Source organism: Rousettus aegyptiacus, unplaced genomic scaffold (genome assembly GCF_014176215.1).
Source record: "Rousettus aegyptiacus isolate mRouAeg1 unplaced genomic scaffold, mRouAeg1.p scaffold_m13_p_2, whole genome shotgun sequence".
Lineage (NCBI taxonomy): Eukaryota > Metazoa > Chordata > Mammalia > Chiroptera > Pteropodidae > Rousettus > Rousettus aegyptiacus.
In genome coordinates, this window is record NW_023416295.1 from 139839696 (window position 1) to 139858809 (window position 19114).

The window sequence follows — 19114 nt, forward strand, 5'->3', positions numbered from 1 at the left end:
TTGACTTTTCAGAATAATGATAAATGTGGTATTTAAAAAGCATCTTACTTTTGGTATCCCTCCATAAAAGGATTTTTTTCACTTGCAAATACATGCTTGTATATTGAAGCTGCTTCTCAGTATTTCTGCCTCAAACAAAAATATGTTAAGAGTATACCTAAAGTACCAGAATCAAAAAAGTAAGATACACTCTTGCAATAATAGATTATCCAATTTACTCTTCTCTGCTTCTCTTACTCTTCTCTGCCTAACGTACTTCCTAGGTTGTTACTGTGCCCTTTCACATCCCCAGGAGACCTTTCGTAGAGATCTGTTCCATTCCCACTGGGGTTAGTTAGGTTCACCCTGCTTATTTGTCACTGGCCCATGACTGTGCTGCAGTGCCAGTTCTGTCTCCTTATTTGCAGATGTCACCAGCTCCTGCAGCTCTTTTCAGACCTTTTGACATGACGCTTTCATGGCAGGAGCTGAGACAAACTGCCCCCTCCCCCCCACCCCCCACACTGCATCTCACAGAGTCTATTAACTGGATAGGCAGAAAAGGCTTGTGAGGAGCCAGTGAATCATTCTGCAAAATCTTGGTGCCACATGCCCTGCCACATGCCTCAAAACCACCAAGTGGGAGAATAGATATTTTGGAAAGAATTCTGTAAACGCTAATGAACAATTACAGTTTCCTGAAAGATGCTTTAAGGGCAAAATCTTCAATTACTTTAAAATGAATCAGACACTGGCATTATGCTTTATAACTTCAATTATGCTTTATAACTCTTCGGTACATGTTCTCATGTAATTTTGTTTTAAACAGGAAGAATTTTTTTCTAAAAGCACTGAATCGAAATTACTAAAAGTTCGTAAGCCTTTCCCATAATTTATGAGACGTTATATTAAAAACAATATGTATATAAATTATTGAGATTTTATGGGACCAGAATGACTGCTCCATGGAGAAAGATGTGGCTTTGTGTAAGTACATGTATCTCAGCGCTCCCTGAAGTCCATTCTTTTATAACAAGATCAGTCAACTTAGTGAATAAACATTTGATTTTGTACTGTAATTCATGAGATGCATCAAAATATTGATTGGCATTTTTAATGTATTTCCAGACATCAAAGTATTTAATATGGCTCTAGGTGATAATTTAAAATTAGATCACAGCGATAGTTGAATGTCACATAATTGGCATAGCATCTCAAAAGCTCCTTAAAATCACTAACTTGAGTTAGACACCTACATTCCAGTACCTTTTCTCATTATACTACGGAGCAGGGAAACTGAGTGAAGCTATCGTAAGTGAAAGACAGTGATAAACCCCATTTATTGACTTCTTACTGTGTCTTAGGCACTACTCTAAGTGCTTCACATGAATTACCTAATATATTCTCATGAAGCAAGTGGCTGTGTTTTTGTGAGGCTGGGTAACCTGCCCTAGCTGGGTAACCTAGCTGTCATACAGCTAGTAAGTGACTGAGCCAGGCTTTAAATCCAGATCTGTAAAAACAAAGTTCTTGTTGTTATAACCTTTTACTGAGAAAACTTCCTCTGGATTTGGGTAGCAAGAAAATGAGAAGGTAAGGGAATAAAACAAATTTTGTGTTTGATTAAGATCATGTAATAAGGCTATAAGTAAGGCCACACGGTCTTGGAGATTTGTAATTAGTGAGAAATTTATTGCCAGGTGTACATTACAAGAAAAAAAGAATACTCACTATAACACACAAACATTATTCCTTTCCTAGTGCTTTATAATAGAGTGTCACAGGCATGATCCTTCAGGGAGCCTTGGGAGCAAAGTCCAAGCCTTCTCTTGACCGAGCACCAATATTTTCTCAATCTTATGTCCTCTACACTATTTACTCAATTCAAAACAGGAGGGCAGTTGAGGGAGAGTTTTTAATCTGAAGCTTTTAATTATATTCTTTTGCGATAAGTTGGGGAGGAGGGCGAAAGAGAGCTTGCACTGACAAGGACAATCTGATTATGTGCACAAGGTCAGACAAGAAGTAAGTGGTAGCAAAGAGAAATCTTTGTTCTTCTACTCAGTTTACTATACATTAGACTAACCTGTCCTTTGGGTTTTACAGAAATTAAAAATCAGAAATCAAGAAGAACTGAATAAATACAATCAATAACTGAATTCACCTACCCCAAGTCTAGGCAGAATATCAAAGAAATCAGATCATTTATAAATATTTCTGATGATAATTCCCTGGAGTTAAAATCTTATATATAAAAATAAGTACTTTGTGTGGTAAAAGCCTATGGTTTTTAAGCAAGAGACAAACAAAATACAGGACACCTACATTAAAAAGAGTCATGCAAACTTACCTTTGAGCATCGCACAAGAGAGCACAGCTCAGTTTATAATGGAAATGATAGAAGGTTCTAGAATATTCATCAGGTGGGATATATTGAATTTTGGACCTATTAAGGGACATCTCAGGTCATAAATCTATTTGTCTTGACTTATAAATGAAGAAATAGGATTTTATTTTATGTTTATTTAACAAATGCACAGCTCATACTATGTTTCAAGGCACTGTTCCAAGTCTTTTACAACTATTAAATGATTTATGCCTTGTAACAATGTTATAAGGTAGGTATTTTACAGATGAGGAAACTGGGTACAGAGACATTGAAGAGACCTGCTCAAGGTCACACAGCTAGTGTGGCTGGGCTGAGATTCAAACCTAGAGAGTCTGGCTCTTGTGCCTGTCTTCCTGACTACCAGGCTATGGTGTATCGATTTCTTTTTGTTTTTGTAAGCCACATACAACTGCTGTGTTTTCAAGATCTGACCTTTCCATTTCTCTCACACCCACACTAAACTGGATCTATATGTGTATCGTGACCTCCAGGCACCGGACTTTCCCAAAGCTTCTGGTTCGTGGCAACATTGTCGAACCCATGACTCCGTTATTCCCTCATTCTCTTGGCATGCTCACTTGCTGATCCCAGCTCACTCCCATTATAAGTTTGGTTCTTCTCTTTCTTGAGTTCCAGGCCATGCAGCAATGCCAGAGAGACTGCTGGCTAATCCCATTATCTTTGACCTGGGCCCTCAGTGTCATAGTCACAAGTTACCACAAGAGCTAACCTTCTCTACTGTGCTCAAGCTCCAAGCCTCATCCCTAATTTAGGACATCTCATTGGCCTCTACAGGCACTTCCCAAATCGACATGTCCAGCACCAAGCCTCCAAGTCATCTCCGCACTGTGGTCTCTTCTACCTCACCGAGTTGCACACTCTCTGCCCGACTTCTCCATTTGTGTTCACGACAGGAATTCACCCTCTCAACCACGCTTGGGAACCTTAGCTTTATCTTTGAGTTCTCCTTTCCCGTGTACTTTATGGTAGCATAAGCAATAGTCATTTATTTATCGTGATCCTCCTTCTCAACTGTTAGTTTCCAATTCATACTCACTGCAGTGTCTTGAACATAGTATAAACACACTATAAATCCACTCAATTTAACTTGATTACCCAGGTTCACTAGCTAGTGAGCTGCAATGTCTCAGTAAATGCCTAGGTCTCCAGGTTAACTCCTGGTTCCATATTCTAAATGATAACTGTCCACAGGAACTTACCAATACTCTCATGTCCTCCCTGCTCTCAAGGCCCCTGGTTCTCACAACACTGCTCTCTCTTCTTTTTTTTCCTCTCAAAGAATTCACAGTATTTCCCTTTTGATTATGTTTGTGCTTTTGGGGCTCAGTCCTTGGCCTTCTTTCTGTTCATACACATTTTATTTTTATTTATTTTTATTTTTCTATATTAGTTTCAGGTATATAGTACAATAGTTAGTCATTCATGTAATTTATGAAATGATTCTCCCCAATTACTCTAGCACCCATCTGGCACACCACACTACCATTACAATAACATTGACTATATACCCTATGCCAGGGGTCCCCAACCCCCAGGCCGCACAGCAGGAGGTGAGTGGCAGGTGAGCAAGCAAAGCTTCATCTGTATTTGCGGCTGCTCCCCAGTCTAGCATCACCGCCCCGGCTCCACTTCAGATCATCGGGCATTAGATTCTCATAGGAGCACCAGACCTGGTGCCAAAAAGGTTGGGGACCACTGCTCTGTGCTATATTCTAAATCCCCGCGATTGTTTTGTAACCACTGATTTGTTCCTACGCATTTTATTTCAGCAGTATTAGTCATACCCTCGTGTATATCCTCTTATAGTCTTATCTCCTTCCAGAGCTCCAGATTCACATTTCCATTTGCTGAAGTAACATCTCCAAATGGTTATCTTGTAGGTGTCATAAACGTAGCCGTACAAAACTAACCTAATTAACAACTCTACTCCCTCCCCTCATTCCAAACACAATTACCTTCTTTCCTGTCTACCATCTCAATCATTTCATTAACATGTTAGAAAAATGAGGCCTGGAAAGTGATGTTAGGGTGCCATGTCCAAAGTCGTCTAGCAGGTAAGTGACCAAGATGGGCTTTGTACTCTTCTCTTAAATTTAAAGCCTTTATCTTTAATCAGTAAACCATAATGTCTCCAGAAAAATCCCATTTTTCTTTTCGACATCTTCACCTGGACATCCCAGAATTCTCACAAATTCAGTCTGTCTAAATCCAATAAACTTTTATGCCCCCGAATATGTTGCTCCTTCTATTTCCTTGCAGTTCAATAAATGGCACACCATCTGCCACTTCATCTAAGCTAAGAGTTGAACATGACTCACTCTCTACATCTAGTCACAGCATCCTCGGAAATCCCTCTTCCTGGTCCTAAAACCCTCTGCTGCAGCCAGGACCTCGTCCTTGCACACCTGGACTACTGCAGTCATTTACTATGTACCCGGCTCCATCTGTTTTCCCTTTTATCTGACTCATTCTTCTAAAACCTACAGATGTTCCACACTTAATTAAGTGCCTCCGAGGCCAGATAGTATCAGGGTTACGGAAAGTTTGAAATAACACAGGAGAATGTCTACATTTAATCCAACAAAACAGGATGCAGAATGACCATACATTATGCTAACAAATACATTTTTAAAAAGAAAAATAAGCTGGACTGTTAAATATCAAAGCAGCTCTTTCTGAGTGGTAAAACTATGGGTGATTTTTGTATTTTTTACGATTTGCTGCATTTCCATGATCTTCTAAGAGAATTATTAATTTTTATTAAGACTTTTAAAAATCTTTTTAAAGGTCTCCATTGCAATTTGTAATTGCAGTCAAACCCATTGCAATTTGTCCTTAGCTTACATCTTCTTTTTATACCTATCCTTCTACACCCACACTCATTTCTCTAGACCTCCGGCCTCTTATTATGAGGCCAAAAAATACCCCTAAATATGGCATCTACCCTCTCACTTCCACTCATTTCTCACACTTTCCCTCTGCCTAGATGCACTCCTGCTCCCTACCTTACTCTCATCTGTTCTGGACAACCCAACAAGCTTCTACTCTTTCTTCAAGCCCAATTCAACTGCTTCTCAGCAGCTTACCCCTCAACTAGTCCTCCTCCAGGCACAGTTGTTTCCTCATGGTGTTTCTGAAGTATATTACATATCACCTCACCCCTCAACCAGCCCTCCTCCAGGCACAGTTGTTTCCTCATAGCGTTTCTGAAGTATATTACATATCACCTCACGGCTATTTACTTAAGTTTCTCTTTCCTCTGTAGACTGAAACTTTGCAGGCAGGGACTGACTTGGTCATTTGTTTCCAGCACCTCTAGTGAACCTGGCACACTGAATTTTCAAACTGAACAAGTAGGTGGTTTTTTCAGGTACAGGTTCTCAGAAGTTCATTTTTTTTCTCATTTCTCTTTCTTATGCTTTTCCAACTTACTAAATGGAGTCACCACAAAATAAAAAAGTTTCTGAGTTTACCACTCATTTTTAAGTGAATAAAGAAAAGCTATGTTCAAGATTTTTATGAACTAACCATGTGGTTAATGGTGTGACTTTTCCATTATCCTACATATTGTTTTAAAACGCCTACGACTTTGGTTGCAGCTTTCATAATAATAACAGCAACGACAAAGGCTGATAAGTCAAGCTGGATAACGTCTTTGTTGGGCTGTCTTTCACTTTCTTAGAATTAAAGTTGGTTTGGCAAGAGAGGAAACCTCTAAGGAGTAATTTATTATTTGTCCTCAAATCTAAGAAGACCTCAATAGTTATCCTATGATTCAAGAAGTGAACCAAAAGAAATTTAAAGCTTTACCAAAAAAAGAACTTTTCGCCCATCATATGAAATGGATAACTAAGGTAAACATTGTTTTAACTCCCAGAAAAAGTTGATAATCACACATTATAGCTTTTAAAATTAATCAATAATTTAAAGAATTATAATTAAACTTAGGGAAAATTGACAGAAAAAGAGGAAAAGTAAGTGAACTTGGATTATAGCACTTGTTTTCTATTCACAACTTACTTCTGATTTGATTGTCATTATTTTTCCTTGGAGATGATTACGGTCTTAATTTTTATTTGAATATGTTCGAAAGTTATAAGCCCTCAAGGCTTATATAATAATATAGTAAATAAAATGGTAATTTAAAAAACAGAAATAACTAAGAAATAAATGTTGAAGTTTTTTTCTTTTTTCTTTAAAAGAATGTTCCTGTAAGTCCCTATTTTGTGGATACCTCCTTCTTCATCTATCCACCACTTTATTATATAATTTCTTTAATTTTTGGTAAAATGAAAGATTAACTTAAAAAGAGATCTGTTTCTAGGGAGTGACATAATTAACATGGTGACATAGATTGTTCCTGACTTTGTTCCCTCTAAAAGAAGAACAGCTAACAATTTCTTCAAGAACAAGGCCGCACTGGAAGGATCTTAGCACCTAGGGGTGAGGCATAAGCATCTCCCTGTACCACAGAGACCAAGACAGACAATATTGAAAGGGTGGCCTGGCACTACTGAACACAGCTCGCCACATGCCTTTGATTTCACTGAGAGACATGCCATCTGCCACCACATTCAATAATGATTACCCCCTCCCCTAAAAAAATACAGAAGAAGCAAGAGAAGAAGTAAAAAATAAAGGAGAGAAATAGCTCATCATGTAGTCTAGAATCTGGGCTGGTACTGGAATACCTCTGGTCACAAAGTCAAAGCCGGACAAGATCAACTAAACTCTCCCTTTTCTGTAAGCGATGAACTGAGTACAATGCGGTTCACACAGCATGGTTATGGATATAGGTTTAGGAAGAAGTCTTTGATATGAAAGTAAAAGCCAAAGATCTTAGAGCTATTTATATTTTAAAGGAGTTTTGGTCCAAGGGCTTGGATAAAAAAAGGGAGAACTTGCTTCTACACAGTTAATTCAATGGTAAAACTTCAACACTATCCTGGGTGGTGTGGAGAAAGAAGAAAATGACAAGAAATTAAAGACTTTTGGGGGGATATACTTATATTAAGGAAAATAACTAAATCTATTTTGGTATTTTATTTTTTTAGGTATAAATTATCCCAGTGGATATTTTAACTTTATATAATAAAGCTACTCTGATAGAAAAATCTGTTTCTGTTATTGACTTGATAAAACTATTATTAGAGTTTTAATACGCTGCTACGCTGAGCTTATGTTGCCAATAACAGATTTGTCAAACTTTAGTCTTAAAAAGCTCACTTCTACACACATTTACATTTGGCTTGCTATACGAAATATAGAGGAAAATAATAAATCTCAGAAAAATCTACTAATACAACCCATTAATATATACACCGGATATTAAAAGACTAGTGAAAACTGACAGAATCTATGAATGCAAGATTCCACATTAGTGCATTTCTACTAAAGCTTATCTACTAAAACCTACAAATCTGAGAAAAGGGGACCATTTTTAATGAAATTCACTCTAAAATGTACCAACCCATTTGTCCAAGTGTCCTAATATAGTTTATAATATTTATAAAAACCCAAATTTGTCATGCCAAACAGAAATTATATATTATTACAACCTTTCCTCTCCCAGTGTCTGTAAGTATGTTTGTTTGCACCTGCACAAAGGAGATATTTCTTTGTCTCCATCTTCCCTGGAATCTATGTTCCCTTAAAACAACATCTCCCATTTAGTAGATTTTAGTTTTTGTGATCTGCTGTAATACAAGATTAACCTTAATTTAAAGATAGTGATAATACCTTGTGGGTGTGATAAGGTATCACAAAGTGTTCATTTTCTTTTGGTTCTGAGGTTTAAAAAAATATACTTGCTTATTTGAGGTTTCTGGCTATGTTTTAGATCAATAGTGCTGCCAAAAGTTTAAACATTAGAAAAGTGTAGCATCGCGAAAGTGTGGCAGAGACAACAATTTCAATGAGGTAGGTGTTCTTTATCTTTACCTGGTAAAAATAATGGTATTCGCCATCAAAAGGGATTCTTGGTCAAAATACATCGGATAACCAGTGAAACAGTTACACAGGCTGAGACAGTCCTCAATTACTAATAATGATTGTTCGAGATATATTCTAATATGTATCTACTTTTCTGAACCATCTCTGTCATTCTATTTTACTCTTACCTCTGTCCCAAACATCTAATACTCCCACTCGTGGTGGGCATTTAGGAAATGTCCATTAAATTTAATTCTGGTTTAAATGAAATTTATTTAAGACTATTTTGATGTAAATTTCTTTATCAAGTTATATAAAGATTGGAGTAATTTTTTTCAGTTATCTGCATAGTGAAACTCAAAATTTCCATTACATCTCAGAAGTTAAGCACATTAGATAGTTTAAGAAGCAGCTAACAATCTAGAGGGCTATGCTAACAAAGGATATGCCCACATATAACAGCACAGAATTATTATATTATCACTGACGAGGGCCTTAATTAAGATCATAATCAGTTCATAGTCTTTAACTAAAGGCACAAAGGATGTAATTGACTTGTTCAAGGTCATACTGCTACTTAGTGGACAAGCCAGAAGCAACATCGAGATTTCCTGGTTCCAATTGTTAGGTTCAGTTGTATATTAACTTTATTTTTTAAGATTAATTTTTTATTTTTGATTGTGGTAAAATGTATATAACATAAAATTTACCATCTTAACACTACTAACATTTATATTTGCACTTTGGAATCAGGAAAGGCAATGCAATAAACATCAGAGCAGCAAAGAAGAACACATTGTCACCACAGAGAAATTAAATCCTAATAATCCTTTTTAGAAGGGAGACATGTGGTATTTGGATCAACAGCTCTGCAAAGAAAAAAAAAATTTTTACCCCACACATATCATGTGCCATCCACTAATTAAATTCCCATTTAGGAGAAAGGCCAGCTGTACTAGTCTATGTTTCACTACTTTAATAGGAAACTTCTATTAAGTCTCTCCCAAACCAATAAGACTTATCTCTGAAAATGTATACATAACATATGACAGGGGGAAAAAAGTAGTACCGAGAAACCACAGGCATCATCACTGACTAAAATATTTCCTTTAATAAGAACGACTCTTACTGTTTTATAAATACTTTCTGGTGGTATCATCCCGAAGGTAAAAAGACAGATTTATGTCTCTAATTTCTTGTTCTAATTTTCTCTTCTGTTCACCACAGTTCAAATGGAGACACTAAAACTTACCACTATATCAAGATGTTAAGAGAATCACTTTGCAATGTCCTGTTGCTTTAATATTTTAGACATTACGAGTATGACTTTCTCCCACCCACTTCCTTAAACTTTCCCTGTGAAAGTCAACATTTAAAATTAATTTACTAACCTCAAAAGTAAATAAATAAATAAACCAGTGGCTCTTTGTCTAGTTGGGATTCTTTTCAGGGTCAGTGGAAAATGTACTATAAAGTTTAAAGTTCTAAATACATCAATCAATCACTCTTTACTCTAATATTTCAGTATCAATCCCTTTTAATTTCTGCCTACATTAATGTCAGTTAACATAGATTTAGGAGCTGGATTTGCCTATAATTGTTAAACTTTCAATTCTCGACTCTTCTCCATAGATTGTTATTTAAAATTGATAAGAGAGACCAAGCAATGGAAATTTTTTTCTTGTCTTCAGAGATGTAAACACCTGTCTAGTCCAGGTGTTGATGCTTATGTTGCACCTTTGATCCAAGAAATTCCAAGTACTTTATAAAAGCCATATTTATCAATATTTCTAAAGCACTATACAGACATAAATGAAGAATACAAATGCAATGGTTTTATCATTGGAATTATATCAAAGTTTCTACTGTGACACAAATAAATTATGACTGTATTTCACCAGCAAATCAGCTCTGTTAGCACACAGGCAGAAACACCTTTCAGGTGGCTCACCAAAACACTGTCCTCATTAGAAAGAATTTGAACTTCCGGTTTGCCAAAGTCTCACCTCTCTCTAGTATATTACTTGTGGCTGTTACAGTCATTGACATTTCTCACACTTAGGCATTATGTTTGTGACTTCTTGCATCAGGGACAGACACTGGCCTGGTAGTCAGGGCCCAGGGGAGCCAGGCTGTTATGGTGACCCTAGAAAAATCACACCATCTTTCTGGGACTGCTTTTACTTCTATAAATGAATTGCTGAACTAGGATCACTTTCAAAGAGACTCTAAATTGTGTATTACGAAGAAATTCTTTTAAAAAATTAGAAGCCTGGAAGAAGTTATAGATATCTGTTGAATAATTTGTAAGGATTTCCACATTAGTACTTTTACATTAAATGTCCTTTCAAGAAACATTTGCTAGTACAAGTTAATGTTCCAGGTCTACTTCTTTTACTAGGTTAGAAATGTCTGACAACAAAAATCATACAATTTCTTCTTGCTTAGCCTACAGATATTGGGGAGGCAGCCCTAAAACTTAGGGCAACAGAGAACATTTCTTCCTCTGTAAATAAAAACAATGTGGTTTTCCTCTATCGAAGTCTTCCCACTGTTCTAACTCTTGAAATCACAATAGATCAACAGAAACTACACAGAAGAAAAGTGAAATGTCTCCTAAGAGGGTAGGGAAAACACCCATTAGCAGCTAAACTTGAAAACTGTTAAACTGGTGGTGAGCGTGATCTGACTCATTCATTTCACAGTGCTGTGAAGTAGAATTTTAAAACTGTAGTGGAACGGTCAGTGCTTCCTCCCACTTAGGAGCTCGTCTCATGCTTTACCTTCATCTCGTGGTGCTGGTCCAGCTGTTCCAGTTCCAGAGGGCTGTCTCCATTTTCCTTTTCTTGCACCTTGCCTTCCATGTCTGCCCTTCCATCTTCCAGGAGCACTGGGCCTACGCCTAGAGATCCGCGGCCACTGTCAGAAGCATTTCCATCAAGGTCGTTTATTGTGGGTGAGGCAGGGCCCGTGGAACTTGCATCTCTTTCTCCATTGACTAAGTGTGCGTCAAGCAAGGGTTCAGAAGTTTGAATAGGAGTACCTGGGCTACGGGTGCCTGCTTTCTCCTGCTCACGTTCCTCCTGGTTTTGTGCTGCCGTAACACCGTTCGCCACACAAGTCTGTACTCCCTGAGTTGAATCTGGATCATTTTCCTGCTTCTGTGGTGGATGTGGGGGGAGGAGTTTTGGCTGAAGTGTGGTTGTCAGTCCTACCCTTCCTGGGGTCCTGGAAGCATTTAGGTTCATGGCAGAATCCTTCTTCAAATCACCATAATTTGATGATAGTGCACTGAAAGATAAAACACAAAGGAGGCATAACAATGTTGACAAATTCTAGAGTAAAAACAAGTTTATACAAGTTTAAAAGGGATATTTAGTGAAGACATTCTTTTCCTCCTCTGATCGTTTTAGAAAGATAGATAAGAATATTCCCTGTAGCTCTCAGTCTCTTGGAATACTAACCACACTTAAACATTTTAATAAAGATGATAAGACTGAGCTTTACCTGTATGCTCTGAAACATTTCCTCAGGTTATTTACCAATACTGATAGCATAGGCTTAGATATGAGAAATATTTATATTTAATAAAACCGTCTTTTCTCAAGATTTTTTGTTACTTCTCTAACGTTTTAAAAACAAATATAATCAGCCCTTCATTTATAACCATGTTAGAAGCCAAAAGTTATTTTTGTTTGGAAAACGGAATGTATAGTCTCGAAAACTTTATTACACATGCTGCCACAGCCTCGTATTTCTCTGCTTCCACCCCTGATCCCTTCCGATCTCGTCTCTCCAAGTCAGCTGTAGAGATGACACTCCGTGAGGGCTTCCTCACACACTTAAAGGTAAATTGGGCATCCTGACCGTGGCCTACTCTACTAGTCCTGGCCTCATTAACTTCCATTTCTCCTCATTCACTGTGCCCTTGCCATATCTGTCTCCTTGCTGTCCCCCCACTCGCAATAAGCAAATGTATGCATTCAAGGGCCTTTGAGCTGCTGCTCTCTCTGCCCAAGACAACCTTCCTCAAGACACTGGTGTGCTTGGCGTCTTCCCATCTTTCAGGTTTCTGCTCAGATGTCACCTCAAAGAGGCCTTGGCTGGATTATTCTATCTATTACCGCACGCTCCACCACTGACTGACTACACATTTTCGTTTTCTTTAAAACCTCTATTATTGACATTATACAGAACCATAATAGTATGATGGAATCAAACTGCCAACATATTACAATATTTCTTTGAAAATATTTGTATAGCCTTTTAATGTAAGATTCCTGGGGGAAAAAAATAAAACTCTGGCTGCAGTCTCAGAGAGATTCCTATGATCTAATGAAGAGAAAAGATAAATATAGACAAGTACTCTTTGAGGGTGCAGAAAGTGCCTGTCTTGTTCTCTGCTTCGCCCCACTTCTTAACACAGCATGTGCCATGTGGAAAGTATTCAATAAATACTCGAGTAATAACTGTGATTATGATAACAGTTATGGCACTTAATCGACATTAGCAACTAACATTAAGCACCAGAACCTCTACTATGACCTTCATGTTGATTATCTTGTTTCATCCTCATAATAATTCCAAAACTGATATTTGTCTTTTAGGAGATTATACCCATGGCCTAGATAATTTTCCTAGCAGTTTTGGGAGATCTGAATGAAACTGTCTTTCTTTTCCTGGCCACATCCGTCCAGCAACCTGATGGAAAGACCCCCAGCAGTAGATCACCTATACCAAACATTAGGCTTGCTTAGGACTTCTGAAAATGACTGTTTTGGATGAGAAGTGAGAATTTGCTGTAATAAGTGATATCCAGGGCATATGTGGGGGAGGGAGAGAGATTGAGGGGGAGGGGGCAGGGAAGGTTAGTAAAAGCAGTGGTTGACTAGTAGGTAGGAGATTCTTGCTGCTTTGGAGAAAAGGAGTTGGCTTGGAGGTGTTCTCGGGAAAAATTAATGTTCAGTTTTGTGAGAAAACGTTATTTATTTCTTCCTAAGATCCTAAATTGTTCCACAGGTTAAAAAAAACTAGTTTCTCTTACTCTAAAAAAATAAAAATAAAAAAGGAAAAGAGAAAAAAGAAAGAAAAAGAACCCACAATAAAAAAATAAAATAAAATAAAATTCACTGGCTCCAACTACACCCTCTGAGTCATTCATCTTAAAACAGAGTTACTTAAAGCAAAACTATGATATATGGTTAAGGTCCTAACACTGCGGTCTGGTCTTCTATGATCCCACTGTAACAGACATGGGCTCTTCTGGTCAGTTTACTGTGGTAACTCAGAGCCTGCCAAAGCTCCCTCTTTTCTACAAAGCTGTAATAAATAACTGGGGTAAAATGGGATAGCCACCCTGCAGGCACAGGGACATCACTCAGTGGGAAATACAAGCTTCCCATTAAAATCCTACAGACCTAACGCAATGCTCACCCCTTCAGACTCTTTTAGGGCCATTTCCTACTGATAACACCTCACTAAGAACATTATTATTTTTCGCATTGGCAGTGGACTCTGCCACAAGTAACGGCTCTTTGCCAGATTTGCTAAAATGCTCACATGGCATCCTAGCGTCACTTAGAACAAGTTTGCTTAAAAGGTCATAAGTTACAGCACATCTCTCCTCAGAATCAACTGTCAAGCTTTGCATCAAAATATGACTTTGACTGTGAAATTTGAAAGAGTAAAAGACCAATATTAATAAGTAGAAAAACTGTGTACCTTTTGGGTAGGGAGAGGAATGCAAAGAGTGAGTTATCACATTTTTGAGGTTTAGAGGACTCAGCTATTGGCATACCGACCCATTCAGGGGATTCAGGCTCTGGCATGCACCCTAATAGATAGGGGTCGGGGCTCCCGTGCCTCCTTAAATTATGCTATCACTGGACATGGCACTGAAAAGCTACAAATATGAGGAGTCGCTTTCTGTGCAATTGAATCAATTTGCCCCAAGAAAGAAAACTTTTAAAGTGGAATTGACTCATTCTAGTAAAGATGACTTTAAGATAGAGAAGGTATTACAAATCCTATTTTAGAGTGGGAGATGTTGAAGTTTAAATATTCATGATCCAAATTCCCACAATTGATTGGGAATGGAGACAGGCTTCTGAACTAATTTTCTCCAGAACTTGTTACTAAATTTAGTCTCATTTTAAATGAGGCACACTGTAGTTTTATACTTGGTTACAATATCTAGATTTTAAAGCATTTCCAAGCTATGATTAATTAAATAAGTAACAATAAACAAATATTAAAATATTTATTAATATTTAACAATATTCAATAATCTTTGTTAATATTTAGTAAGTAATACAATCACTGCAAATAAATAAAATAATCACTTAATGGGAAAACATTACCCAATACCACACTGGAACGAATTGAAATATGTGGCCTCAAGGATGAAAGTGAAGTTATATATACTCTGTTTAATGATATACAGACTTTCAATGACATATAAAAATAAAATGCTTTTGATAGAAATTTTTTAAAATTCTATTTGTCAGTGATGGGAATTCTAAGAAAAAACAATTGAGGGTCATATAAATAGAAAAGCAACTTAAGCGAGTTTATTTTTATCTTCAAGCAAGAAATATATAATAGTTCACCCACTGTTTTTAAAACATTAGGACTAAAGAATATAGAACTATAAAGCCCATAGAGATGGGACAGCACTGAAGTCACATTCACAAACATACAAAGTGAGAAACAAAGAGACAGAGACAACTTTCTGCCTTTCCAACCCAGATATCCACCGACCAACGGAAGGACCCACAAAGAGAAAACACACAGTGATATGCGCAGATACAGAAGAATGAGAGAGAGCATATTTATAAATTTATATAGCACACAAAGTGATATAGATGCTGGTGGTGTAAGTGCTGACAATTCATATAATGGCAAGAATAAATATTTTTTTAAAAATCACTCTTTCTGATGGCCTACTAAATCTAATGGAAGAAGACACATTTTTGATTTAGAAAACTTATTGACTGCATCATCTTTTTCAGAACTCTGTCTTCTCCCATTGTAAATTAGCTCTTACCTGCCTCCTTCAAAGCGACTGATGAGATCTGATACTTTACTGGATTTTTCTTTTGAGACACAAGAAGCAGAGGCAGGTTTAACTTCCTCCATCCTTTGTGCTGCACTAGATAAAGCTTTATGCCTGGGGGTTTGGTGTATACTGGACAAAGGTGAATTCTGCAGATGCAATGGCTTTGGAGGCACTGTAGGAAAAGAATTAATATAATTCAGTATTTCTTAACCAAAAAAATTCTGGTGTCCTGGATATAAAAATCTTCAGCATTGTCAAACTTTTGTAAAGAGGTTTGTCAAATTTGTACTGAATTTTAACCAAGGGACCTTTTTCTATCTTGGACATTTGCTCTGTGTCCTGTGGAAATTCTATTTCCAAGATTCAAGTGGATCTTTTAATTTTAGGTCATTTCAAATATATTAACCACCTAGCCATCTACATAGGGCTACAGCATTCCAAGCTCTGTTAGAGTTAACATAGCAGTTATTTATCTAAACAGAGAAAAGAAAGTGCTAAACGTGAAACTAATTCCTAGGGATACACTGCTTGCTAAAGGACACATTTTCCAATAACTGAATAAATAACAAATATACCAGAATCCAGAAGTAGGTAGTTAACATAAAAGCCAGCAAAACAACAACAAACAACAGTAATATTGCATTATAATGTTGCAACTTCCCATTTAACCTAAGTACCTATTCTCATTTGATTTTAGATAAAGTGTTTTACTTTACAGTCCTCCGAGGTAGGTACCATTACTCATCCCTTATGTCCTCAAAGGCTTAGAGAGTTAAGTGATTGGCCTGAGGTAACAAGGCTAATCTGATTTTATGATTGGTATTCAGACTCTGGCTTCTTCTATTATCAGTTCCTCATCATAAATCCAGCAAAAGCGGGGTATTAAAGTTCTATTATTACTGTCTGCTACATTAATAGCTGGTTTGCATTAATTTACCTCAAATCATGTTTACTAATAGACCTTTCACTTAATTAACAGAATAGGAACAGATCATTTCCCCTAATACTAAAATCTACAGAATTTCCCCTAACAGATGAAAAACTCTAGATAAGAAAATATATCATAAGAGCTTAATTTACATTCTGGATAAAAGATTATAACATGTATGTGTATTTCTACTACTGGTTTTAACAAATTAATAGAATCCTATGTTTTTTAAATCTTTTTCCTAATTTCTGGAAGAAGGGTGGGGTATTATGTCTCTTCCTAATTACATGCCCCATTTTCTCCAGCTGGTTTTCAGTCAGTTCATCTCTTTTATAAACTCAGTTGATGGTTGTCTGATGCTAACTGGCCTAGATTTCATCATTTTTGTTCAAGTTATCAATTCTTACAGAGAAAAAAAAAAGTATATATATCACAATGAGCTACAAGTATAACAATTCACCTCATTACTTTCAGCACAAATGAGAAGACAATCCCAGTAAAAATAACACTTCTTTTTATAAAAAAAGATATTTTCCCCCAAGATATGCTTGGGGGGAGTTAATATAGTGTCTATTGGGAAGGAGGGTGTTTATATAAATGTGTTATTTATTAATCTTAAGGAATTATTTCCTGTATAAACTGTATACCAAGATAGTAAACCAGGACAATATCCCCCCCCCCAAAAAATAATAGTTTTAACATTAGGAGTAATTTCAACATTTCTAACTAGAATGTTCAAAGAAGAATCTGAATATGTTCTTCACAATTCTGTGTGCAAAGATTGTTATAAAATAATTCATCCTAATCTAGAGTTTACTCAGTAAACATTCCTTATTTATTATGTGCCAGACATTGTTAGATGCTTGAAAAACTCACATAAAATAATATGTATCAGCCAATCAGCTGCTCAAAGATGACTACACCAGTTTTTCCTATCTCAATTATGCCTATCTCTTAAACTGTTTCATAATGCTATGTGTTTTTGGAAGTACTTATAATAAATTATGATTATTAATTAGCAGTATTACTAAACAGATCAGCAATAAAATATTAAATACATTATAGATGTACAGCTTTTTCTTCCACAAGGCTGGGGTTCTGTAACAGTAAGAAACATTTGTTTTGATCACAATTATATTCCTAGTAACTACTTGCACAGTGATTGACAAATTTGTGGAATACATGAAGAAACTAATTAATTGTGTCAACAAGGAACTCATAGTCTAGAGGGGAGACAGTTTAATGATGTTGACAAAGGTGGACACTGGGTACACAGTTATTTTAGATACACAGAGGAGACATCTACTTCAGCAAGAGAGACAATCTAAATGTATAATAAATTGGTAAATATACACATTTTAAATAAAAGCACAAACACTACAGGATTATGACAAAAATCTCAAGTGGTACATACATGTCTAAAGTATCAGAAACATTGTCTTAGAGGAAAACAATGCATACTTTGCTCAAAGGATATAACTGACAAGTGAAAATTATTCTTTTCTCTCGCCATTTCTGATCTTTCTTTTATACTATAGAGGGTTAACATTTTGAAATGCTCTCGGAACACCTCCTGGGTGTCCTATCAGCCCCTCTAGTTCATTATCACTAGAACAAGAGTTACTACTTCTTCCTCCCCACACCCCACGGCCCAAAGAGTGTTAACAGGAAAATTAGTGTGCCACCTTACTAATAATCAGGAAAATGCAAATGAAAACCACAATATGATATCACTTCAGCCCCATCAGATTAACCAAAAATTTTAAATCTAACAATATCAATTATTCAAAAATTTCTAACTATGTAAAATAATTATTAAGAATGAAAGGGACACTGATTGCAGTTTAACTTTAAGGATGATTAGTACATTTCAACTATTTTTATTTTACTAGGAAAAACAGTAGCTAACTGTATATTAATGCATTATAAATTTATAGCATTATATCTTCAGAATGGAACACTATATATAGAATTCTTTACTCCAGAGTAAATGAAATAGGTTTTAGTATTCTACATTTATTTAAATAGTCAAACAATAATGTGGCTTTCCAAGTTCATGAAACTGTTTCAAACATTTAGGTTTAATGAATGAGAACTGACAATACACGGTTTCATCAAAATAATTAACTATGGAGACTGTTGCACTCAAAGTTCTTAAGAGAAAAAGAACTATTAGCTTTATTTGCTAAGAAAGTTGTTTTGGATTTTGTCTCACATGGAAGGAAATAGGACAATATTAAGAGTGGTGAATGAGAAGAAAGACTTACATTTGAAGTTGCTCACTAATTTGTTTGTTTGACTGGTAGGGTTGGTATTAAGTGAATGAACCATTGTTTTCAAAGGCTGAGGGAAAACAACCCCTGACTATTGAAGGAACCTCTTTCTAAATCCACCATCTCCAGTTTAGATTCAAACGCAAGCTTATCTTTAATTTAAAATTTAACTCTTATATCCTTCTAAAAATTATAATTTTTCAAAAATACTTACTTATTGGTAATGAATAAACACAAACGTAAACCTGATGTTGTTCCAGACATATTACTGTATATTCACCACTTATAAAGTTATTCGATGTTATCTCTCCTTTTAAAAAATCACCAAATTGTAGCTATGATCTTATTAGCACTTCACATGAGAAACAGACAAAATTTAATTATGAACTATTTTTAGGATCTAGATGAGATTTTCACAAACTAGTGCTATTTCAGGTTGGATAATTCTTTTGGATGGGAGTGGTGACCTGTGTCTTGCAGGATATGGAGCTTCTTTCCACTTAGTAGATGCCAGTTATCAAACAAAAAGGTCTCCA

General features: G+C 36.3%; 1 protein-coding gene across 5 annotated transcripts in view; it reads right to left on the reverse strand.

Annotated features, from left to right (window-relative positions):
• FGD4 (FYVE, RhoGEF and PH domain containing 4) overlaps window positions 1-19114 on the reverse strand; it is a 165372-nt gene that overhangs the window by 26875 nt on the left and 119383 nt on the right. For 4 of the 5 annotated variants that reach the window (XM_016131352.2, XM_016131354.2, XM_016131355.2 and 1 more), the window contains exons 3-4: window positions 15366-15549; window positions 11104-11611 (exon numbers count right to left, since the gene is read on the reverse strand). In XM_016131352.2, coding sequence (XP_015986838.2) covers window positions 11104-11611; window positions 15366-15549 — 692 coding nt within the window. The remainder of the gene's footprint in view (window positions 1-11103; window positions 11612-15365; window positions 15550-19114) is intronic. The other variant, XM_036236666.1, reaches the window with a different exon arrangement.